Source organism: Triticum urartu, chromosome 4A, assembly GCF_056163025.1.
Source record: "Triticum urartu cultivar PI428250 chromosome 4A, HENAU_Tu73, whole genome shotgun sequence".
Classification (NCBI taxonomy): Eukaryota; Viridiplantae; Streptophyta; class Magnoliopsida; order Poales; family Poaceae; genus Triticum; species Triticum urartu.
In genome coordinates, this window is record NC_141876.1 from 237,250,350 (window position 1) to 237,268,570 (window position 18,221).

At 50.4% G+C, this 18,221-nt stretch overlaps 2 protein-coding genes across 2 annotated transcripts; one reads left to right on the forward strand and one right to left on the reverse strand.

Moving 5' to 3' along the window:
* Positions 1-3,423: 3,423 nt before the first annotated feature.
* Positions 3,424-4,921, reverse strand: LOC147975479 (uncharacterized). The gene is made up of 4 exons (XM_087519657.1): positions 4,839-4,921; positions 3,937-4,012; positions 3,699-3,761; positions 3,424-3,561 (listed from the first exon to the last, which is right to left on the reverse strand). The coding sequence occupies exons 1-4, from the start codon at positions 4,919-4,921 to the stop codon at positions 3,424-3,426; spliced, it is 360 nt and encodes a 119-aa protein (XP_087375783.1).
* A 1,273-nt stretch (positions 4,922-6,194) lies between these two features.
* On the forward strand, positions 6,195-18,006 carry LOC125551679 (tubulin alpha-6 chain). Its single transcript, XM_048714960.2, has 3 exons — positions 6,195-6,709; positions 16,856-16,963; positions 17,742-18,006. The coding sequence occupies exons 1-3, from the start codon at positions 6,326-6,328 to the stop codon at positions 17,862-17,864; spliced, it is 615 nt and encodes a 204-aa protein (XP_048570917.1). The 5' UTR covers positions 6,195-6,325; the 3' UTR covers positions 17,865-18,006.
* Positions 18,007-18,221: the final 215 nt, after the last annotated feature.

Consider the following 18,221-nt stretch of genomic DNA (forward strand, 5'->3'; position numbering starts at 1 on the left):
TTTGGCTGGGAATATGAGAGTACCACATCGCACCAACACCGAAGCCATAGCAAGTACGATTGCATAGAGGCCTCGGAAGCATTCTCGTTTACTCAATGACCGAGAGCTTCTTGTGGCCTTGCATCAAAAATAGGATAAGAATCATGAATGGCTAAAGCGTCAGATGCAGAGTATCTTGGTGGATGTCAACCGCATTCGAAATTTGGCCACCAAGAACTCGTTTGTTGCCCATGAAGCTTGTCGGCGGTCCTGGAAGAGTCTCACACTACTCTGTCCTGAAGATGATCTTCACGAAGATGGCTTCACTGAGGACTTCAAGTTTGATTCCAGGCCTCCACCAAATGCAAGCTAGCGTCGCACGTCGTCTATTGAAGACTCTGAACATTCGTCTTCGGTTGCAACTGTTGTTGCAAGAGTCGTCGATGAAGAAGACGACGCCACTTCACCAACCATGGTTGCACTGCATCTCGACACTGCATCAGGCCTGTTTGCACCACCGAACTCCAACGTCGACCCTGCTCATCGTCCACTCCTAATGGGAATGAGTAGATACTCTATGTCTTCAAACCTTTTTGGTCCTTACTGACAAAAGGGGGAGAAGCTTATGAGTTGATAGTCTTCAAGCGGGTCCTTATGGGTGGTTATGTTATTTTTTCTAACTCTTTACAACTCTTGTCTTTTGAAACATTTGGTTCTTTGAGTTGTAACACTTAAACTCGATGGTCATCTGCTACTTTTTCTGCTACCTTGTGATGCGATGATAAATTCCGAATGAAGCCATTCCGCAGACGTCCATTTTTCATTATGCATGTCATTATCTTCATTATCTCCTTATATGCACGATGAATTGTCTTCATAAGTTGAATAGGATCTCCACAAAGTAAAACCTGCCATGTGCATTTGCATTCAAAAGCAAACTACTTATATGCACATCTTCAGGGGAAGCCCTTTACCACTTGTGAAGACAATCCCTCAATCCTTAACTTTCACATACTTTTATCCCCGTTGAAAACTTCAATCGGTTTGTCATCAATCAGCAAAAAGGGGGAGATTGTAAGTGCATCTAGTGCCACCCTTAGTTGGTTTTGGAGTATTGACGACAGACTTGGTTGGGGGACTAATGTATTTGTGAGAATTGCAGGATAACACAGGTAATAGTCCCATATTGATTTGGTTTACCGACCAGAGATGACCCCTAAAAATGTGTGAAGACATTGAAGACAGTGGTGGTCTGTGAAGATATTCACAGTGAAGATTATGACATGAGAAGACATTCATATGAAGACTATGGAGTGCGAAGACATAGTTGTTTCGTAGTTTCCGTTTCTTCTTTGTTGAGTCATAGGAACCACCGTACTTTTAAGTGGGGTCCAAGTGAACAAAGTTAGAGTGACTGATGTGATGCTCAACCAAATCCTATGTCTTCGAGCGAAGACACTGAGAGCAAATCTTATCCAGAGCTGGACGAGTCAGCTTTACTTGTAGCCCAAGTCAAGCTGCCGCGTGTGTTTGAAATCTAACCGTTGGACACGTGTCAATTCCTTAGTGACTCAGGGTCATTTCGGACAAATCAGGCCGGGTTTCCTCCTGGCTATAAATATCCCACCCCCTACACCATAAATTGGTGGTTGCTCAGAGTTAGTGCACGGCTTTTGTCATTTGAGAGCAACCCACCTCCGAAGCCTTTGAGAGAGAGAGATCCTTGCGAGGACAAAGCCCAAAACACCCAGAGCCAAAGAGTGTTAGGCATCACTGAAGTCTTTCTGTCTGTGTGACCTGAAGACTTGTTACACTTGAGGACTTTGAATCCTCCTGCCGGTAAGGAGTCGCGTTCTGAGCATCCAAGAGTCATTGTGGATTGCCGGTGAACGAAGTCTGTGAAGGTTTGGAAGTCTACCTTGAAGACTCACCAGAGTGATTGGGCGAGGACTGGTGTCCTTAGCTCAAGGGGAATAAGGTGAAGACGCGGTCTTCTGAGTTGAATCTCAGCCTCCCTAACCAGACGTACAGTTGTCACAACAATTGGAACTGGTCTACCAAATCCTTGTCTTCACCAAGCAACTGGTTCTATCCTTCATTTTCCTTTACTTTACAGTTTGTCTTCATGAAGTTGTTGTTTGCCTGTATGATTTGATTGACTTCACTGAGTGAAGACTGTTTACTGTTTAGCTTCATACTATCATCCATCCTGATCCATACTACCTAGCTGCTGATAGTCTTCGTACTTTCACTTCATTGCTTACTTGGTTATGGCCTGTCTAGTGTAGTATACCTTCCGCTGCATATCAATAGGTTCATTTCTATTCTTTGTCTTCAAAGACCTCGTGTTTTGAAGACTTCCATAAAAATCGCCTATTCACCCCCCTCTAGTCGATAACTAGCACTTTCAGTGTTTATATCAAAATTCCGTCGATTGGTTCGAGCAGTTGTCAAAACAGTCTATGGATGAATGCAGAGGGAAATTTGCGGGTTGCCTAGAGATACAGGGAGCAGAGAATTATCGTAGAACAATTGTTGTTTCGGGATAAAAAAGACAAGAGAAAAATTCACTGTAGGTCCTTAAACTTGCGTCGGTGGTCACTTTAATCCTCGTAGTTTAAAATACCCGAAATACCATCCCTAAACTTGCTCTAGGGATTCACATACGATCCAAAATACGATTTGCTCTACGTATGTGCTGATTTGGCGGTGGTCAAGTAGATCCACGTGGGCGCTGACTGCCACGTCGTCTAAGCCGCTTGAATACGCAGGGAACTAGGGGGTCTTTTGCAAAAATGATGCACGGGAACGGCAGCGACGACGCGTCCTGCGCCATGTGCCGGAGCTGCAGGTTGAGGCCGACGGAGTCGGGCTGCGCTGGCTCCTGGAGGTCGGTGTCCCTCGGGCTGCTGCTGGTGGCCGGCGGCTGCGAAGGTGGTTGGACCGGCGAGTCCGGGCCAGGAGAGGAGTAGGAGCTTGGCAAAGGAGGTGGCGTTGGTGGAGGAGGCCGACGGTGGCGTGGGCGGGAGCTCAAGACTGCCGTCCATCGCGCACTCATCATTGTCCACGTATGCGACTCTCGCCACCGTTGGGGTCAACGGCGAAAAGGGTTGCGCCTTCTCCGACCACTCGCTGTACTTCCTCGACGACCTATTCCCACCGTCGCCGTCGACATCGGCGAGCTGGTCGCCTGCGCCAGCGGCTGCAGCATCTGTTACCTTGCCACAATTGCTCTCCTTACTGTCAGCTTTGCAGTACTCCTTGGCACACAGAAGAAGACACGGCTCTGCTCCCATGATCTGCAGCTGCTGATCCCCATCATTCAGAAACTGCATGCCCTCCTGTTCATACATACAGTAAATTACCAAATCATTCCTCAAATCTAATGCTAATGTGTAATCCTTTTGGAGCAAATGCTAGCATAACAAAAATTCAGAAAGATTATTATGATGCAACTGGTGCAGTTGATGAAGTGCAGTTACTGGCAATCAACTGCGTTACCTTGAGAGATAGGAAATAAGTGGACAGAGCAGCCACATGCCCCTCCAGCCTGGTGTTCTTCTCGAGCATTGCCTCATACTTCTCCAGCACAACAGATCCAGTGTCAACTCCACATCAGGCACATGATTAACTCATCATGAAATGCAGCTAAAGTTGATCTGTATTCCTGTACAATGAGAACAAGAGCTGGGCAAAGGTTGGTTAAAATTCAGATGTACCTTGAGGAACAGAACCTCCTCCTCCAGCTTGCCATTCGCCCGTGCTGCGCTGGCATACTTATCCTGAAAACATATCCACAACAATGGCTTTAGCATGGTCAACAATGTGGAGAAAACAATTCAACCAGGAAGACATAATTTGAGTACTTAAAATTTAACTTGACAGCCATTTCTTAGAAGATAACTAATTAGACAAGTATGATGAATTTAAGCTGAGGAGTTGTCCCAATTAGTGTACCTCCAAGGATAGAACCTGCTTTTCCAGATTGCCATTGGCCTTCAGCCTACACTCATACTTGTCCTGCAAATAAGATCACCATGAGTTCAAGATTAGCTAAGGAAATACTCCATGGAATAAACAAAAAGAAAGTAAACTTGCAATTCTTACAACACTAGTGGAAAGAGATATCCATTCCGATGATTAAAACTACCTATGTCAAGTGTACTTTGCAGTATATCTACAGATTCATCAATGGAAATAAAAAGGTGCTTTGCCTAAACATTCACCTTAACCTTAGTGTAAAAAATGTGAGAAGCAAAGCTGAGAAAGGTTGGTGTGCAGGTGTCTCTACAATGCCTTCACAGAGGAGACAAATTGAGAGCTACAATTGTGTCATGCTTTGGAAAGGCAAACCTGCTCCTGCATTTTACAAATTTCAGATGCAGTACTGCAATGTAGTACTATGACACAACCAAAACCAAGACTTTCCACTTGGAAGCAACTCAAATGTCAAAATTTGTTTCTTTCTTTAACTGAAACTAAAAAAACAAGACTATCACAAAACCAAAACCAAAACAAAAGACTTGCCACTTCCAAACAAACTCAAATGCTTTCTTTAATTAAAACTCCAACACCAAAGTTTTCACATAAGAAGGAACCAGAAACATGCACACCCTGATGAAAACTGAAAAATGTGCATCACAATTCACAAGTAAGGGGGTGCGACACATTTAGGCATGCATGCATGTCCCATTTTCTCATAATTTTGGCAACAAATATACATGATGCAAAACAGAGAGATGTAATTTATTTATTTTGAGGGGTAGAGAGATGTAAATTTGATAGCAAACATGCATGATGAAAATTGCAATGGAAAGAGATGCATATCTGAGGAAAGATAACTACAATCACCTGATAAGTCTTGACAAATGTAGGCTTTGACTGCCTCAGATTTCACCTCATTGTTCATTGTGCCTTGATGTGCCTTCGCCGGCTGCTGCATGTGCCTTCATACACAAATTCAGAGCAACAGAACTCAGTGCAAACACAAAACTAGCACTGCTACTTACTGTATGCAAAAATGATAAAAATTTAGCTCAAGTAATCAAACGTAGCACAAATTACCATTGGTTTAATCAGCACAAGCACCTTCATACACAAATAGTACGGTATAACAAAATTCAGTGTTAACACAACAACACTAGCATTGTTAGTTTGCTACTTACTATGTGCAAGAATCTTAACAATATTAGTAACATTGGCAATTCAACACAAATGATCAACTTGAACACAAACATTTCTTTGTCACATGCAAGACTCAATGGAAGATTGAATCAGCATTGAGGAAGAAGAAGAAATTGCAAGAGAAGATGGCATGAGAAGAGGGGGGGGGGGATGGGACCTTTTTACTCCGGCGAGCTCCTCCACCCGCATCTTTGCCTTGAGCGCGTAGCCGTCTGCGAAAACGGGATCTCCGCGCTTCCACCGTGGAGGCGGTACCCAGTACGGGTCGACACCGACCTCCCGGTGCAGGGCTGCAAGCTCGGTCGGTTCGAGCCAGTAATCCATGGTGCCGTCGGCATTGTGGTGGCGAGAGTCACGTACGTGGACGACGACGAGTGCACGATGGACGTCAGTCTCGAGCTCCCGCCCACGCCGCCATCGGCCTCCTCCACCAACGCCGCCTTCTCCGCCAAGCTCCCCGCTCCTCCCCAGCCCGGAATCGCCGGTCCAACCACCTTCGCAGCCGCCGACCACCAGCAGCAGCCTGAGGGACGCCGAACTCCAGGAGCCAGCAAAAGCCCCACTTCGTCGGCCTCGACCTGCAGCTCCGGCACACGGTGCAGGATGCATCGTCGCTACCATTTTCTTGCGTCATTTTTGCAAAAGACCCCCTGCTTTCCTACATATTTAGGTGGCTGAGACGACGTGACAGTCAGCGCTCACGTGGATCAACTTGACCACTGCCAAATCAGCACATACGTAGAGCAAATTATATTTTAGACCGTATGTGAGCCCCTAGAACAAGTTTAGGGATGATATTTCGGGTATTTTGAACTATGGGGGGCTAAACTGACCACCAACGCAAGTTTAAGGTCCTATAGTGATTTTTTTCTCAAAAGACAACTCATCGTTGGAGGTGAGCCCGCACATCTCCGAGGTCCGACGAACCACGACAACCATACATTAGTCCGGCTTCCTTGCGTCCTCGGCTTTCATCACCAGCCGCATGAACCCTCCGCTAGATCCGCACCGTCCATCCGCCTAATTGCGTATCTCAGCACCGAACCGACGGTCAGAACCCTCGCCGAAGAGTCACCCTGTCGCGTCTAGTCGGACTTGTGCTTCCGCGACCTCGACGCAGCAGGGATCACGCAGCCACGCAACCAACTGAAGCTAGCAAACTATGCCCATGGAACTGGCCGTGATCCACCTCGTGCGCCCAGCCCTCACACCGTCGCCTTCGCTGCGGCCGCGTGGACGGCGCATGCTGCGCCTACGCGTGAGGTGCCGTATCGACGGGGATGAGGTGGGTGGAGCCCGGGGGAGCGAGGAGGACGCGCCCGAGTCGCTGTTTGCAAAGGAGCTGAGGCGGCGGGGTATGGCGGCGGGGTCCGTCCCTTCCGGGGAGAAGTCGGGGGCAGCCGCGGAGGCGGAGGAAGGCGGCCAAGGGGGAGAGGCGGGGAGGAAGCGCGGGGTCGGTGCGGCGGCGGCGGAGTTCGAGATGGCTGCGGCCGGGCCGGACGGGCAGAGAGAGCGGTCCATGGCGCTCAACAGCGAAGGCCTTGAGGTCTCTGACCTTGTTCCTCCCTGGTTAAATCTTAGCTTTCATTCCCGAATTTGGTGATTAATACATTCGTAGTACTCCCTCCGTTCCGAATTACTCGTCGCAGAAATGGATGTATTTAGATGTATTTTAGTTCTAAATACATCCATTTCTGAGACGAGTAATTTGGAACGGAGGGAGTATTTGCTTAATAATATCAACCAACGTACAGAGCTGTCAAAAGAAAATCAGTCAACGTAGAAATGATTGGGTTGTAGAGTGCACCACGAACAGAGCCACGGACAGAGTACACCACGAACCGCACTGGTAGATAACCTGCATAATAGAGGAAATTTTATCATAAAAAACCATATCACTTCACCGTTCATGTTCCATGTGTTGTAATAGAGGCTAGGGAGCAATAGATAGTAGCCATGGGCCATGGCAGAGCAGAAGCACAAAAGAGGAGAAGAAGCACAAAAGAGGAGAAGAAGGGAGATCGAGCAAATTAATAGGTAATGCAATAGATCATATCACAAAATCAACATCACAGGCTCACAGCAATAGCACTTGAACGGACTAGACCAGAGGGAAGGGATCAATCACCTAAGAGGGAAGAGAGAAAAAGGGGAGTTGGAGCTGACCAGCAGCGCACGTCAGAAGAGGCGAGACGAGGAGGTCGGCGGCATGTGGCGAGTCGAGGAGTAGCTTGTGGTGCCGGGGTGCAACGGGAGGAGGAGGTCCGGGGGGCGCAAGGTCAGGGTCAACGGTGTGAGATGAGCTTCAGAGTCGCCGCCTCGACATCCTATCATGTGAGGAGCCCATCAGAGATGTATGTGCGTTTTACTCATCAAAATCTAGCCTGTGCCACCCTTTCCTATATCTTTCCTGCTGCGATTATGGCCAACGGACCTCTCTTTTCCCTCTACGATTTTGGTCTGTTCGCTCTTCGCCCGACAACGGTTACGTCTGCGTAGCGCTGCTGATGCACGCTTAGTCGAGCATAGATTGGAAAAGCGCTTTGCCTGGTTGGGCTCACCACATAAACACGATGCGTTCTCCCATCACTTCACGCGTGGATGTGATTAGGAGCTCACAAAAGGCACACCTTTTTGAACTTTGACCATAATAAAACAAACACTCCCACCTTTGTAAGTGCATTAAACTGAGCTATACCATCGAGCCAGTGACTATACATGTTGGCAACCTTGCGAGGAGGATACAAGTTGGACGCATGATTGACCATGTAGAGCGCGCAAAAGTGCATTGAAAGAAAACATGCTTAATTGTCTCGTCATGATGAAAAAAATAACACTTCTTACTTCCCTGCAAATTGTGGCGAGCAGATTGTCATTTGTTAGAACCGTACCCCGACAAAGATACCCCATATTATCTTTTTATCTTTTAGTGGTATCTTTGAGTTGTAGATTTTTTTGTCCTCTAGATGCTTTGTTCTCTGCAGATGGTAAAACTGTGATGTAGGACAAAGGCCTAGGTTTGTCCCAATCTTCACAATTTGAAGGTGGCAAGGAGCAAAACACAAAGAACACAAGAAACTCAAGAAGAAGAATAATACTAATGAACAAGTTTCACATTACACATGTCCTCTCAAAGCATCCAAAGTATGAGACAAATCAAGATCCTCAACCAACAAAGGGAACAAGGAAACAAGGTAAAGTTCTTCCCAAATCTCTAAGAGAAGAGGGGTCTTGAGAGGTAGATCTTCTCCAATCCAAATGATATGGAGGTCTTGATTAACCACAAGGGTTCTTCTCCTTGTGGACGCCTTGATCTCCAAAGGAGAGGATAGATGAGCAATGCCCTCTCAAGTTTTATCTAAATGCTTTGCTAACTGTAATTTGAGTCCAAGGTATCTTTATATAGCTAAGGGACGAAAGTGGGTAGGTAAGAGGGGATACATGGCCTATTGGCTAGATCTGCACGCATGCAAGGGTCGGACAGTTCGGGAAACGAGCCGAATAGTCTGGGTTCACACTGTCCAGTCTGGGAAGCAAGCTGGACAGTCCGTTTGCTGACGCAAGTGCGGCTCCGGGTTGGCACAGGCTTCAGGCACCAGTCAATCTTTAAGGGCAGGATAACGAAACGCCAGACTACATGTATTTAGCTTCTAATGTCTTCGGGACTCATGCTGGACAGTCCGGCTTCCTGGCTGGACTATCCGGCCGTTGTAGCTCAACAACATTTCTCCTTGTTCCTTCTCTTTGCTTGGCCTTCTACCCTCACTTCTTCATGGATGAATCCTTAGTTATTTGAGTATGCATAGGGTGTCGGATTGAGGTTGTCTCAAATGAATGCATAGAAAGTTCGAAGAGGAGTGAATTCACCTTGGTTTGGCATGTGCATGGGCTCTAGTCTTTGGTCCAATTGGCACTTGTGGGATTGGTGTAGGATCCATGGTGATATCCATGTGCTGCTCTGCACCATATCCCCCCCCCTCCTTGGGGAAGATCCGTCCTCGGATCGAAAACCTCATCGCCATGGAATGGAGCCAAGTCGGCGGCATTGAAGGTGTTGCTCATCGAGTACTTGTCAAGTGGGATGTCTATCTTGTAAGCGTTGTTGTTTATCCTTTCTAGGACTTTGAAGGGATCGTCGGCTCGAGGTAGCAACTTGGATTTGCGCTCGTTCGGAAAGCGGTCTTTGCGAAGATGTAGCCAAACAAGATCTCTGGGTTGGAACACCATTCGCTTCTTGGTGATGCTGATCTTGGTGGCATGCTTGTGGACTTGATGCTCAGTGGTGGTCCTTATATCTTCATGCACCTTTTCATGAACTCAACTCGGTCGCTTGCCTCCATACTGGCACGCTCTTGTAGAGGAAGCGAAAGTATGTCCCATAGCGACAAGGGGTTGAAGCCATAGACAACCTCCAATGGCGACTTCAACGCTGTTGTGTGCCTTGCACGGTTGTAGGTGAACTTGGTGATGGGCACACAGCCTTGCCACTCCTTAAGGTTCTTGATGAGTACGGGAAGGACGGTGGAGAGTGTGCGGTTGACCACCTCTGTTTGGCCATCGGTTTGAGGATGATATGCTGAGGAGAACAATAGCTTGATTCCTAGCTTGGCGCATACTGTCTTCCAAAAGTACCTCAAGAATTTGATATCACGGTTGGAGACAATTGTCTTGGGCACTCATCTAAACGCAATATATCCCTACATAATGTGTGAAGCATCGTTGCTCTTGTTAATGGAATAAAATGTGCCATCTTTGAGAATCTATCAATAACCACAAAAAATCAAGTCCTTTCATTTCTAGTTCTAGGCAAGCCAAGTACGAAATCCATGTTATGTCCTCCTAAGGTGCATATGGAATTGGTAATGACATGTAAAGACCATGAGATTGAGCTTTGGACTTAGTTTTGCGACATGTAGTGCATAGGCTAACGACACGTCCAGGGACAGAGCCGGGATTTGAGCATAGGGGGGTCCAGATCCGAAGGCGAAGCCGGGACTTCAATATGGTGGGCCAAGTCAAGTTGATAAAAAACACAATTTTAAAACATGGTTGCATTTACATAATAATTTGCCGTTTTGACCCTATAAAAATTGATAAGAGTAACTATCATAATAATTTAATAATTTCCCACTTCGCCGCTATAAAAACATGGTTACATTTTTATTTGTTTAGATCCGACTCTCCATTGCCAATAAGATAAAAATACTACTAACTTTATCGGAAAAACTTAGCTGCTAATTCTCTTTTTCATGTAGAGTATCATGCAATCCCCAAGCAAAGTCATGTCCGGTTAGGCGATGCTTAAAAAGAATTAATCATTAAGGTGCTTGACAACACTCTTCTGGTACTGGATAATCTCGTGGATGCCCAAGACACCATGAATGTTGCGGGCCCATGTGTTGCCATTGAGGCCTTCGGCCACCGTTCTGACCTTGCGCTGACATTTGGGGATGCAGTTGTAGAGCAAAGGCATGAGCTCGCCAACTGAGCGCCCATTGAGCCAGCGATCCTCCCAGAATAGGTTGTTCAGGCCGTTTCCGATGGTCATGTAGGTGGAAGCAGAGAACAGTGTGCGCCGTTGTTGGAGAATTGGAGGTCCAACCCCTGCAGGCGCGTCCTGTGTCCGTTCGCGAGAACCATAGGCACCACAATCTAAGCGTGAGACCGACGCGCTCGAGGTCGCGAACTCCAAGGCTGCCAAGCTCGAGGGGGCGGCAGACATGGCGCCAGTTGACATGGCGGTGCCCTCCATAGGTAGCGGTTCGCCCGACCCATAGGAAACCTCTCTGTATCTTCTCGAGTTGCTGCAAGGTTTTATTCAAGGGGGGGGGGCAAACGCAAGCAGTTGGTGCACCGGGATGGCGTAGAGGATAGACTTAATGAGGGCCAGCCTGCCGGCTCTGTCATGAGCCATGCTTTCCAGGTTGGCAAGCAGCCAGCGACCTTGTCGACAAGGGGCTGTAGCTGCCCGGCGGAGGGGTGACGCGTCGTCAAGGGGATGTGGGGGTAGGTGACCGGGAGCTCGGCGATCGGACATCCTAAGCTGATGATCATCTCGGAGGCAGTCTGGTCCCATGCAGAACCGTGGCCGAGCTCTTGGTGTAGTTCACCTTCAGGCCAGATACCGCCAAACAGGGCAAGGTGCGGTCACGTCGCTCTCCATGGCATGGCAAAAGAGCATGACGTCGTCGGCGTATAGAGATATAGCCGGTATCGGTCTCCGCGGATGCAGCGGCCGGAGGATGCCCGTTTCATGGGCGCGCCACATCAGCCGACCGAGAGTGTCGATCGCGAGCACGAACAACTGCGGGGACAAGGAGTCAGCCTGCCGCAACCCTCCCTTATGCCATATCGGTGGGCCTGGTACACCGTTCATCAGGACACATGTGCTAGCCGAGGACAGGAGGATGGTGATCCACTCGAGGAAGCGATTCCCGAACACATATTGGCGCAAGACCTCAAAGAGGAACGACCAGGAGATGGAGTCGAATGCGCGCGTGAGGTCGAGCTTAAGCATCACCCTAGGGGCCCCTAGTTGGCTCAACAGTTTGAGCGATTGCCTGACGAGCACGAAGTTGTCATGAGGCTCTGTTTGATGATGAACGTGTTCTGATTGCGGCTGACAAGGCGGTCAAGCTTTGGAGCGTGCCGAAGTGAGAGGGCCTTGGCGAATACCTTGGCCACGAGATGAATGAGGCATATTGGGCGGTAGTCGCGCAACTCCTGGGCATCGGTGCGCTTAGGCAACGGCGTGAGGAGGGCTTGGTTGAGCTTGCAGAAGCCACGACCACGCAGCTCGAAAAGCTGTTGGAACACATCCATGAAGTCCTGCTTGACGATGCTCCAGCACGCGCGGAGGAATTAGGCAGTATAGCCGTCGGGCCTTGGAACCTTGCGCGCAGGAAGGCGCTTCACGGCTTCCCAGGTCTCCGCCGGGCAGAAGGGCGCATCGAGGTTGGAGAGATCGCTCCCCTTGATAAGTTGCGATAGGTCCAACGTGTGATCGCGCTCGGCAATAGTACCAATCAGTGCGTCATAGTGCCGGAATGCAACCTCGGCCATATCATCATGATCTGTGAGCATCGTGCCATTTGCGGAGAGGCTGAAGACACGGTTTTTCTGTTGTCGAAAGGAGCATTGCCTGTGGAAGAAGGCAGTGCTGGCATCACCCTCTTTGAGGTTGGCAATGCGGGCACGCTGTCTAGCGATCGTCCGTTCCAGGGACGCAAGCCCGAGGTACAAAACCTTCAGTTGTTTGCGCAGCCAGTCCTCCGAGGGCGTGAGGACGTGGTCCTCCTAGGCCTTGTCGAAACACGCAATGAGCTCTCTAGCAATGGCCAGCTTGGTCTTTACGTTGCCAACCGCTCTGGCGCTCCAACTCGTGAAGCTACGCGCGGTGGTTTGGAGATGCAGCATTAGGCAGCGGAAGGGGTCGGTGTCGTGAATGGAGCCCCATGCCGCGGCCACCGTGTCGTGGAATCCATCCAAACGCAGCCAATGGTCCTTGAAGTGGAACCTGCGGTGCATCATGGGCGCGGGGGCGCAATCCAGCAGCAAGGGGCAATGATCTGACACGACGGACGCAAGGCACCTCAGGTGGCATTCGCCGTGCCCATCCTCCTGGTCCGAGGTGCACAGCACACGATTGAGGTGCACCTGGGTCGGTGGTGATTGCTCGTTCGACCACGTGTATCTTCGCCCGTTGTGGTATACCTCCTTGAGCGCGAGATCGTTGACTAGGCGGCGGAATTTGCCCATCATGCGCCTATTGAGGTTGCCCGTGTTCTTGTCCTTGGAGCGGAGGATGAGGTTGAAGTCATCGCAAAGCATCCACGGTCCAGGGTAGTCTGCTCTGATCTCGCGTAGCTCCTCTAGGAAGGCGACCTTGGTCACATCATCCTGGGGTCAGTATACAACCGTGATCCACCACGGCGTGCCGGCGGCCGTGGCGACACAGGTAGAGATCGCGTTGGTGGTGAACAAAGGGGCCGTGATAGTCATGGCCCTGCTTTTCCACGCAAGGAGAATGCCGCCACACGTATGTGTAATCGTCAAACTCCGAACCAAGCGTGTCAAGAACAACGGACGAGTGGATCAACTCCATCTTTGTTTCTTGCAAGCATACAATGGAGGCGTCGGTTGTGTCAAGCAGCCTGCGAATAGCGTGGAGCCGCGCACGTGCGTTGTGACCTCGCACATTCCATACCACGATCTTGAGGCCGTGATCCATAGAGATTGGATCGACAGGAGCGGGTGTCTAGGGGGGCCTAAGTCTCGAACGCAATACCGACACGCGCCGGGGTAGTCGGTTGCACCGCAAGGCAAGCTGGGATCTCATGATTGACCAGCGCAGCGATGGCCGTAAGCACCGACAACGGGATGGGCGCCGCGAACAGATCGTCGTATGCCTTCATCCCCGCGGCCGAGATCTTCTGATTGGTCCTGACAATTCCAAGTGTGCGAAGGACCTACACTTGCGCGCGTCTTTCGACGGCGGGAGGAGCAGCGGTCGTGGGCGTAGCGGCAGCTGAGCGGCCACGACGAGGGGTGAAATCAAGAGGGCGACGGGACCTCTTCTCGGGCGCCGGCAGAGCAGCGTTGAGCTCCTTGGTGGCAGCGGGTAGAAAGTCCCCTAGCGTGCATGAGCGAGCGGCAGGTGCATGTCCGCGGGATCGGCGCATGATTATTGGTGGGGAAGTGAAGCGTCCTGGCCCAGACCCATGCATGCTCTGACGTGCCTTCTCGGGGTTAGTGGAGAGAGCCGCAGCGGGCCCGGGCGAGACCGGGGCCACGGGATTCTGCATGGGCGTCTGCGGGTCCCGCTAGTCCGGGGATGGCGGTAGCAATCTGTCCAAGGGTGGGGTCACCAATGCGCGGGCGGGAGAAGTGGCGCGAAGCTCGTGCACCGCGCTGTCCGTCCCAGCGCGCACGGACGGGGGCGAGGACTGGTGAGCGCATGGGGTTGGCTCCACCTCGGGATCGGTTGTGGGGGAAACACCACTTTGTCCCGACAAGGTGGGTGTCAGCTCTGGCATGACCTGCTGCGAGTTTGGAACCTCGCTGAGCATGACCAGGTCCCGACAGGCCGAAGGATCAGGTGAGGCAATTGGCGGCCCCGCTCGATCGTCCTCAGGCTCGTGGGTGGCCGTCGGATTCAAAATTCTGAACGGATTCAACGTTGCCGTAGCCACTAGCATGCCGCCAGCTATCCCTATCAAGCCTGGCTACGGGCCCTTAGGGGCGGCGTCAGTACTGCATGTCTGTCCCACGGGTAAAGTAGGCATATCTTTCCTTTTACCCTTTCCTTTTTTGGCACGGTGATGACGGCGGTCGGCTCCATGCTGACCGGGCCACGGTAGCATACGGTTCCGTGGCTGGACGGTCGTACCCGTCGTCGCGCCGGGTGGAACGGGCCACCCTGTCGCCATGGCCACACCATCCGCGCACGAGGTTTGGTCTCCGGCACGCCAGCCGAGGCTGTCCATCGCCATGCCATCGGCACGACTGGTGGGCTGCGACTCCATACATCCGCACTTGCGGCCGCGGCGGCGCGCGCGTCCATGGCCTGGCCCGTCATCGTTGCTGTTGCCGGCGCCCTTGTCCCGGTCTGGGCCTGGACCTGTCGGTGTGCTAGGATGTGCAGTTCTGATCATCTCGGCGCGGACGATGGCGATGGAGATGGGGAAGGTTAGCATTCTGATGAACAGCGTGTCGGTGCTAAGGTGCGCGGGGATTTGCTCGACAACCTCCAGAATGGCGGCGCGACGAATGCCGGCAGGGTCATGCGTGCGCCCAGACAGACGGAAAGTGGTGAGGTCGGCACGGGAACGAGTCTGGGATGGAGGTGCTCGATCCAACAGCTTCTCCCAAGGGTGTGCTCGGCAGTGGAGAGGTGCCAGGCTTGAGCAGGAATGCCGCGGAGTTCAAGCTCGACGCGGTACTCGAACTCGTCGGAGCCTGCGTGGGCAAGCTTGCTCCATGGGCGCATCGAGAGGGAGAAGCGGGGCGAGCGGATGAAGTGCTTGCCGGCTAGGCGGTCCATTGTAGCCTGCGAGCCGAAGAGGAGACCAGCCCGAAGGAGTCGTAGAGCGCTGCGGCGACCTTGTTGGTGGAGACGTGCGGGCGATTGCCAGTGACAGAGGCCACTAGCGCTTGAGCCAGGACCTGTTCCGCCTCCTCCATCTCTACGGTGTGCGGCATGATGACGCGCTCCGGCTCGGGTGGGCGGACATCAGGCAACGACGCGGCCAGAGTTGCTTGGGGAGGCGGGGGCAAGGAGGCTCGACGACAACCAGTCTGGAGTTGCCAGGCGAAGCGCGGGGGCCGCGCTCCTCATCTTGGCTATGGGCGTCACAAGAGCGGGAGTCATGGCCGGAGGTCAGGCAGCGGCGGCATCTGATGTCGTTGGTGCAGTCCCTCGCGCGGTGGCGGGGGTCCAGGCACCGAAAGCAGGGCCCAGCCAGCTCTTCAGGGGATGGGCGGCGCGGAGGGGCACTGGGCGCATCGTCCTGGCGCGGGCGGCGACGGTGGTTCCTGCGCCCTGGTTGCTGGAACCCATCCGCATCGACCGCGTTGGTGCCGGGGACGCGGTGCACCTCGGAGCGGGGATCGTGGCGGCTCCTGGCAGGCTATCTGGGTGGCATCGCCGCGTGGCCAGGGGCAGGGGGCGCCGGCGACGCAGGGAAGGCCCCGAGGCGGCACGGGACCTCACAGTAGAAGCGCGCAGAGGACTCGCTCCCCGAGTTGAGCCAGTGGTCGCCGTAGGGCACGCGCTCGTCGGAGAGGGTCACTCCGTGGTCGGCAGGTCAGCGTTGGAGGACGCCATGGCAGGACAGGGAAGGGGCTGGGGGGAAGGGGTGGGAGGGGGGGGGGGGGGCTACTGGTGGCGATTCGACGGCGGCGGGGCTGGAGGGCTAGGGGAGGGAGGGCTACCGGCAGGGGTTCGACGGCGGTGAGGCTGGGGGGCTACTCTGAGCTAGGAGGGAGGGGCGGGGCGGAGCGAGAGCGAGCCATTCTGACTACAGAACTGCCTATAAAATTATGAACACGCATAATCTATTTTGTGGGGTAGACACTGGAATCTTTTCCTTGCGAAAAATAGTCATGGTTCTTTTAACAATCATTGAGAAATCTACCTTGTATCAGCATAGCTCTTGTTTCTGTTGAGAAATAATGTTCATGATCTCAACAAAGTAATCTGTTATCTTTTCTCTTTGTTTGTTCTTGAGCATGGGTATAGGTCTACGATGTGTGGCACCGTGTGTCCTCGCTTACTGCAATACCTAGTGATTACTTGTCCATTTTCCTTTTTGGTTGAAATCATGCACCCCAGCTAGGCCATTTATGCAACATGTATTTCTTGGTCTATTACATGTCTCCCCTATTGTTTGATGCTCCATTTTACCTTTTCACCCTTCTTTTTGCTTGTTATGCACATTACTTGTTCCCCAACCAATGTCGACGGGCATCAGCATAGGCTTAGTTAAAGTAATTTTGCATGAATATTCTGAAATCTTTCATTGTCATATGTGATTCAAAATGTTTGATATAAATAATCGTCTGAAAGTTTGTATAGTAAACATTCATGTTTTGCTATTTCGTCGCCACTGATTGCTTATCAGTTTACACTGAGATGATAATGATACAATCACCAGGAAGCCTTACCTGTTATCATCTATTTATCTATTTTCAGGGTCTAGTACCACGGGCAAAGCTGTTATTATCACTTGGTGGTACTTTTTCCCTGGCATTTGGTCCTCTGATTATTGTCACGGTTTCTCTATTTGCTGGTCTTTATCTGGTAAGCTGTCTAATCTCTTTGTGTGCTTCATACCCGCTCATGTAGTCATTATGTATTTGGCCCCTGATTTACTTGTGTAGTATTGTAGCAATTCATCGACCCTATTATGACATGGCGTGCATATACGCTGTACAGTTTCAGTTAGTATCTGATCATAAGTTAATATAAATCAATTGAACACATTGAGATCATTATATGATTTTTGTTCAGCATGGTACAATTGGAATACAGAATACACACCTTATTATTTCCAATATGTGCTTTGCTCGTAATTTCCCTGTGTAGCGCTTCTGGCTTTTGACACTGAATGTTTATATTGTACTAGGAGAGTTGGACATGATCTGGTTATTTACATAACCCATTGAACATCTTAAGGTTTGATATGACATTATGAGCTTGTGCTCAACATGATAAATTTGGTGTGGTGGCCAGACATTGTCATCATCACACAGAGAAAAAGGAGGGGTACAACCAATGCAAATTAAACTAACCGAATCATAAATTGAGTGATCGCACAGCAGCCATGGGACGATGCACAAGCTTGTTGGGAACATTTTCTTCCCTAGATACTCGAACTATATAAGAAACGAAATAATAGCAGAAAGCATAAACAATCTGTAATTTCTGTTCTTTTCAGTGCTCTCTTGTCTCTTGTGCACGAAGGGAGATTTCTGTCTATGATTTTGACAACATTTTGAGTTGACCAAAAGTGTCCATCTTTGAAGTTTTACATGATGTAAGAAAGCTGACACTGCTTGTCCTGGATTTCTCATTGCAGTATTTTGGGCAAAGCTTTGTACATGACGGGAGCAAGAAACCAGTGGCGCCACCACCATACATTGATCCATATGAGCTACTGGAAGACGATATGATCTCCCGGCCCTCCCTTGATGTGTTCTGAATCTCCACGACACAAGGATAGTATTTGTAGATAGCTCAATAATTTTCTTGTTTTACTAGATATGTACCTGTAAATGCAATAGCTGTAGACTGTTATTATCTAAAACTTTACAATAAAATTTGCGAAAAATCTCGCGCCAAAATCCAGTTGTGGTGAAATCTTTCCCAACCTTTCTTTGTTCTATAACTCTCTCCTCTGCTGTCGGTAATGATATACCGAGAAATTCCAAATGAATGTCAAGCTGCCAGCTTCTCCAACTCAGTGGTCGGAGCCGGGTTGGACGTCTCAACTCTGCGGGGTTCAGGAGAGTTTTTCTTTTCTTTCGAGAATACCATCATGTCTAATTTTATTGATTTG

Coding starts and splice junctions, on each gene's coding strand:
- LOC147975479 (XM_087519657.1), bottom strand. CDS start 4,921: ATGCAGCAGCCGGCGAAGGCACATCAAGGCACAATGAACAATGAGGTG. Junction 3,762..3,936: donor AGCAGGTTCTATCCTTGGAG/GTACACTAATTG, acceptor ATATGTTTTCAG/GATAAGTATGCCAGCGCAGC. Junction 3,562..3,698: donor AGGAGGTTCTGTTCCTCAAG/GTACATCTGAAT, acceptor GTTGTGCTGGAG/AAGTATGAGGCAATGCTCGA.
- LOC125551679 (XM_048714960.2), top strand. CDS start 6,326: ATGCCCATGGAACTGGCCGTGATCCACCTCGTGCGCCCAGCCCTCACA. Junction 6,710..16,855: donor TCAACAGCGAAGGCCTTGAG/GTCTCTGACCTT, acceptor ATCTATTTTCAG/GGTCTAGTACCACGGGCAAA. Junction 16,964..17,741: donor TATTTGCTGGTCTTTATCTG/GTAAGCTGTCTA, acceptor TTCTCATTGCAG/TATTTTGGGCAAAGCTTTGT.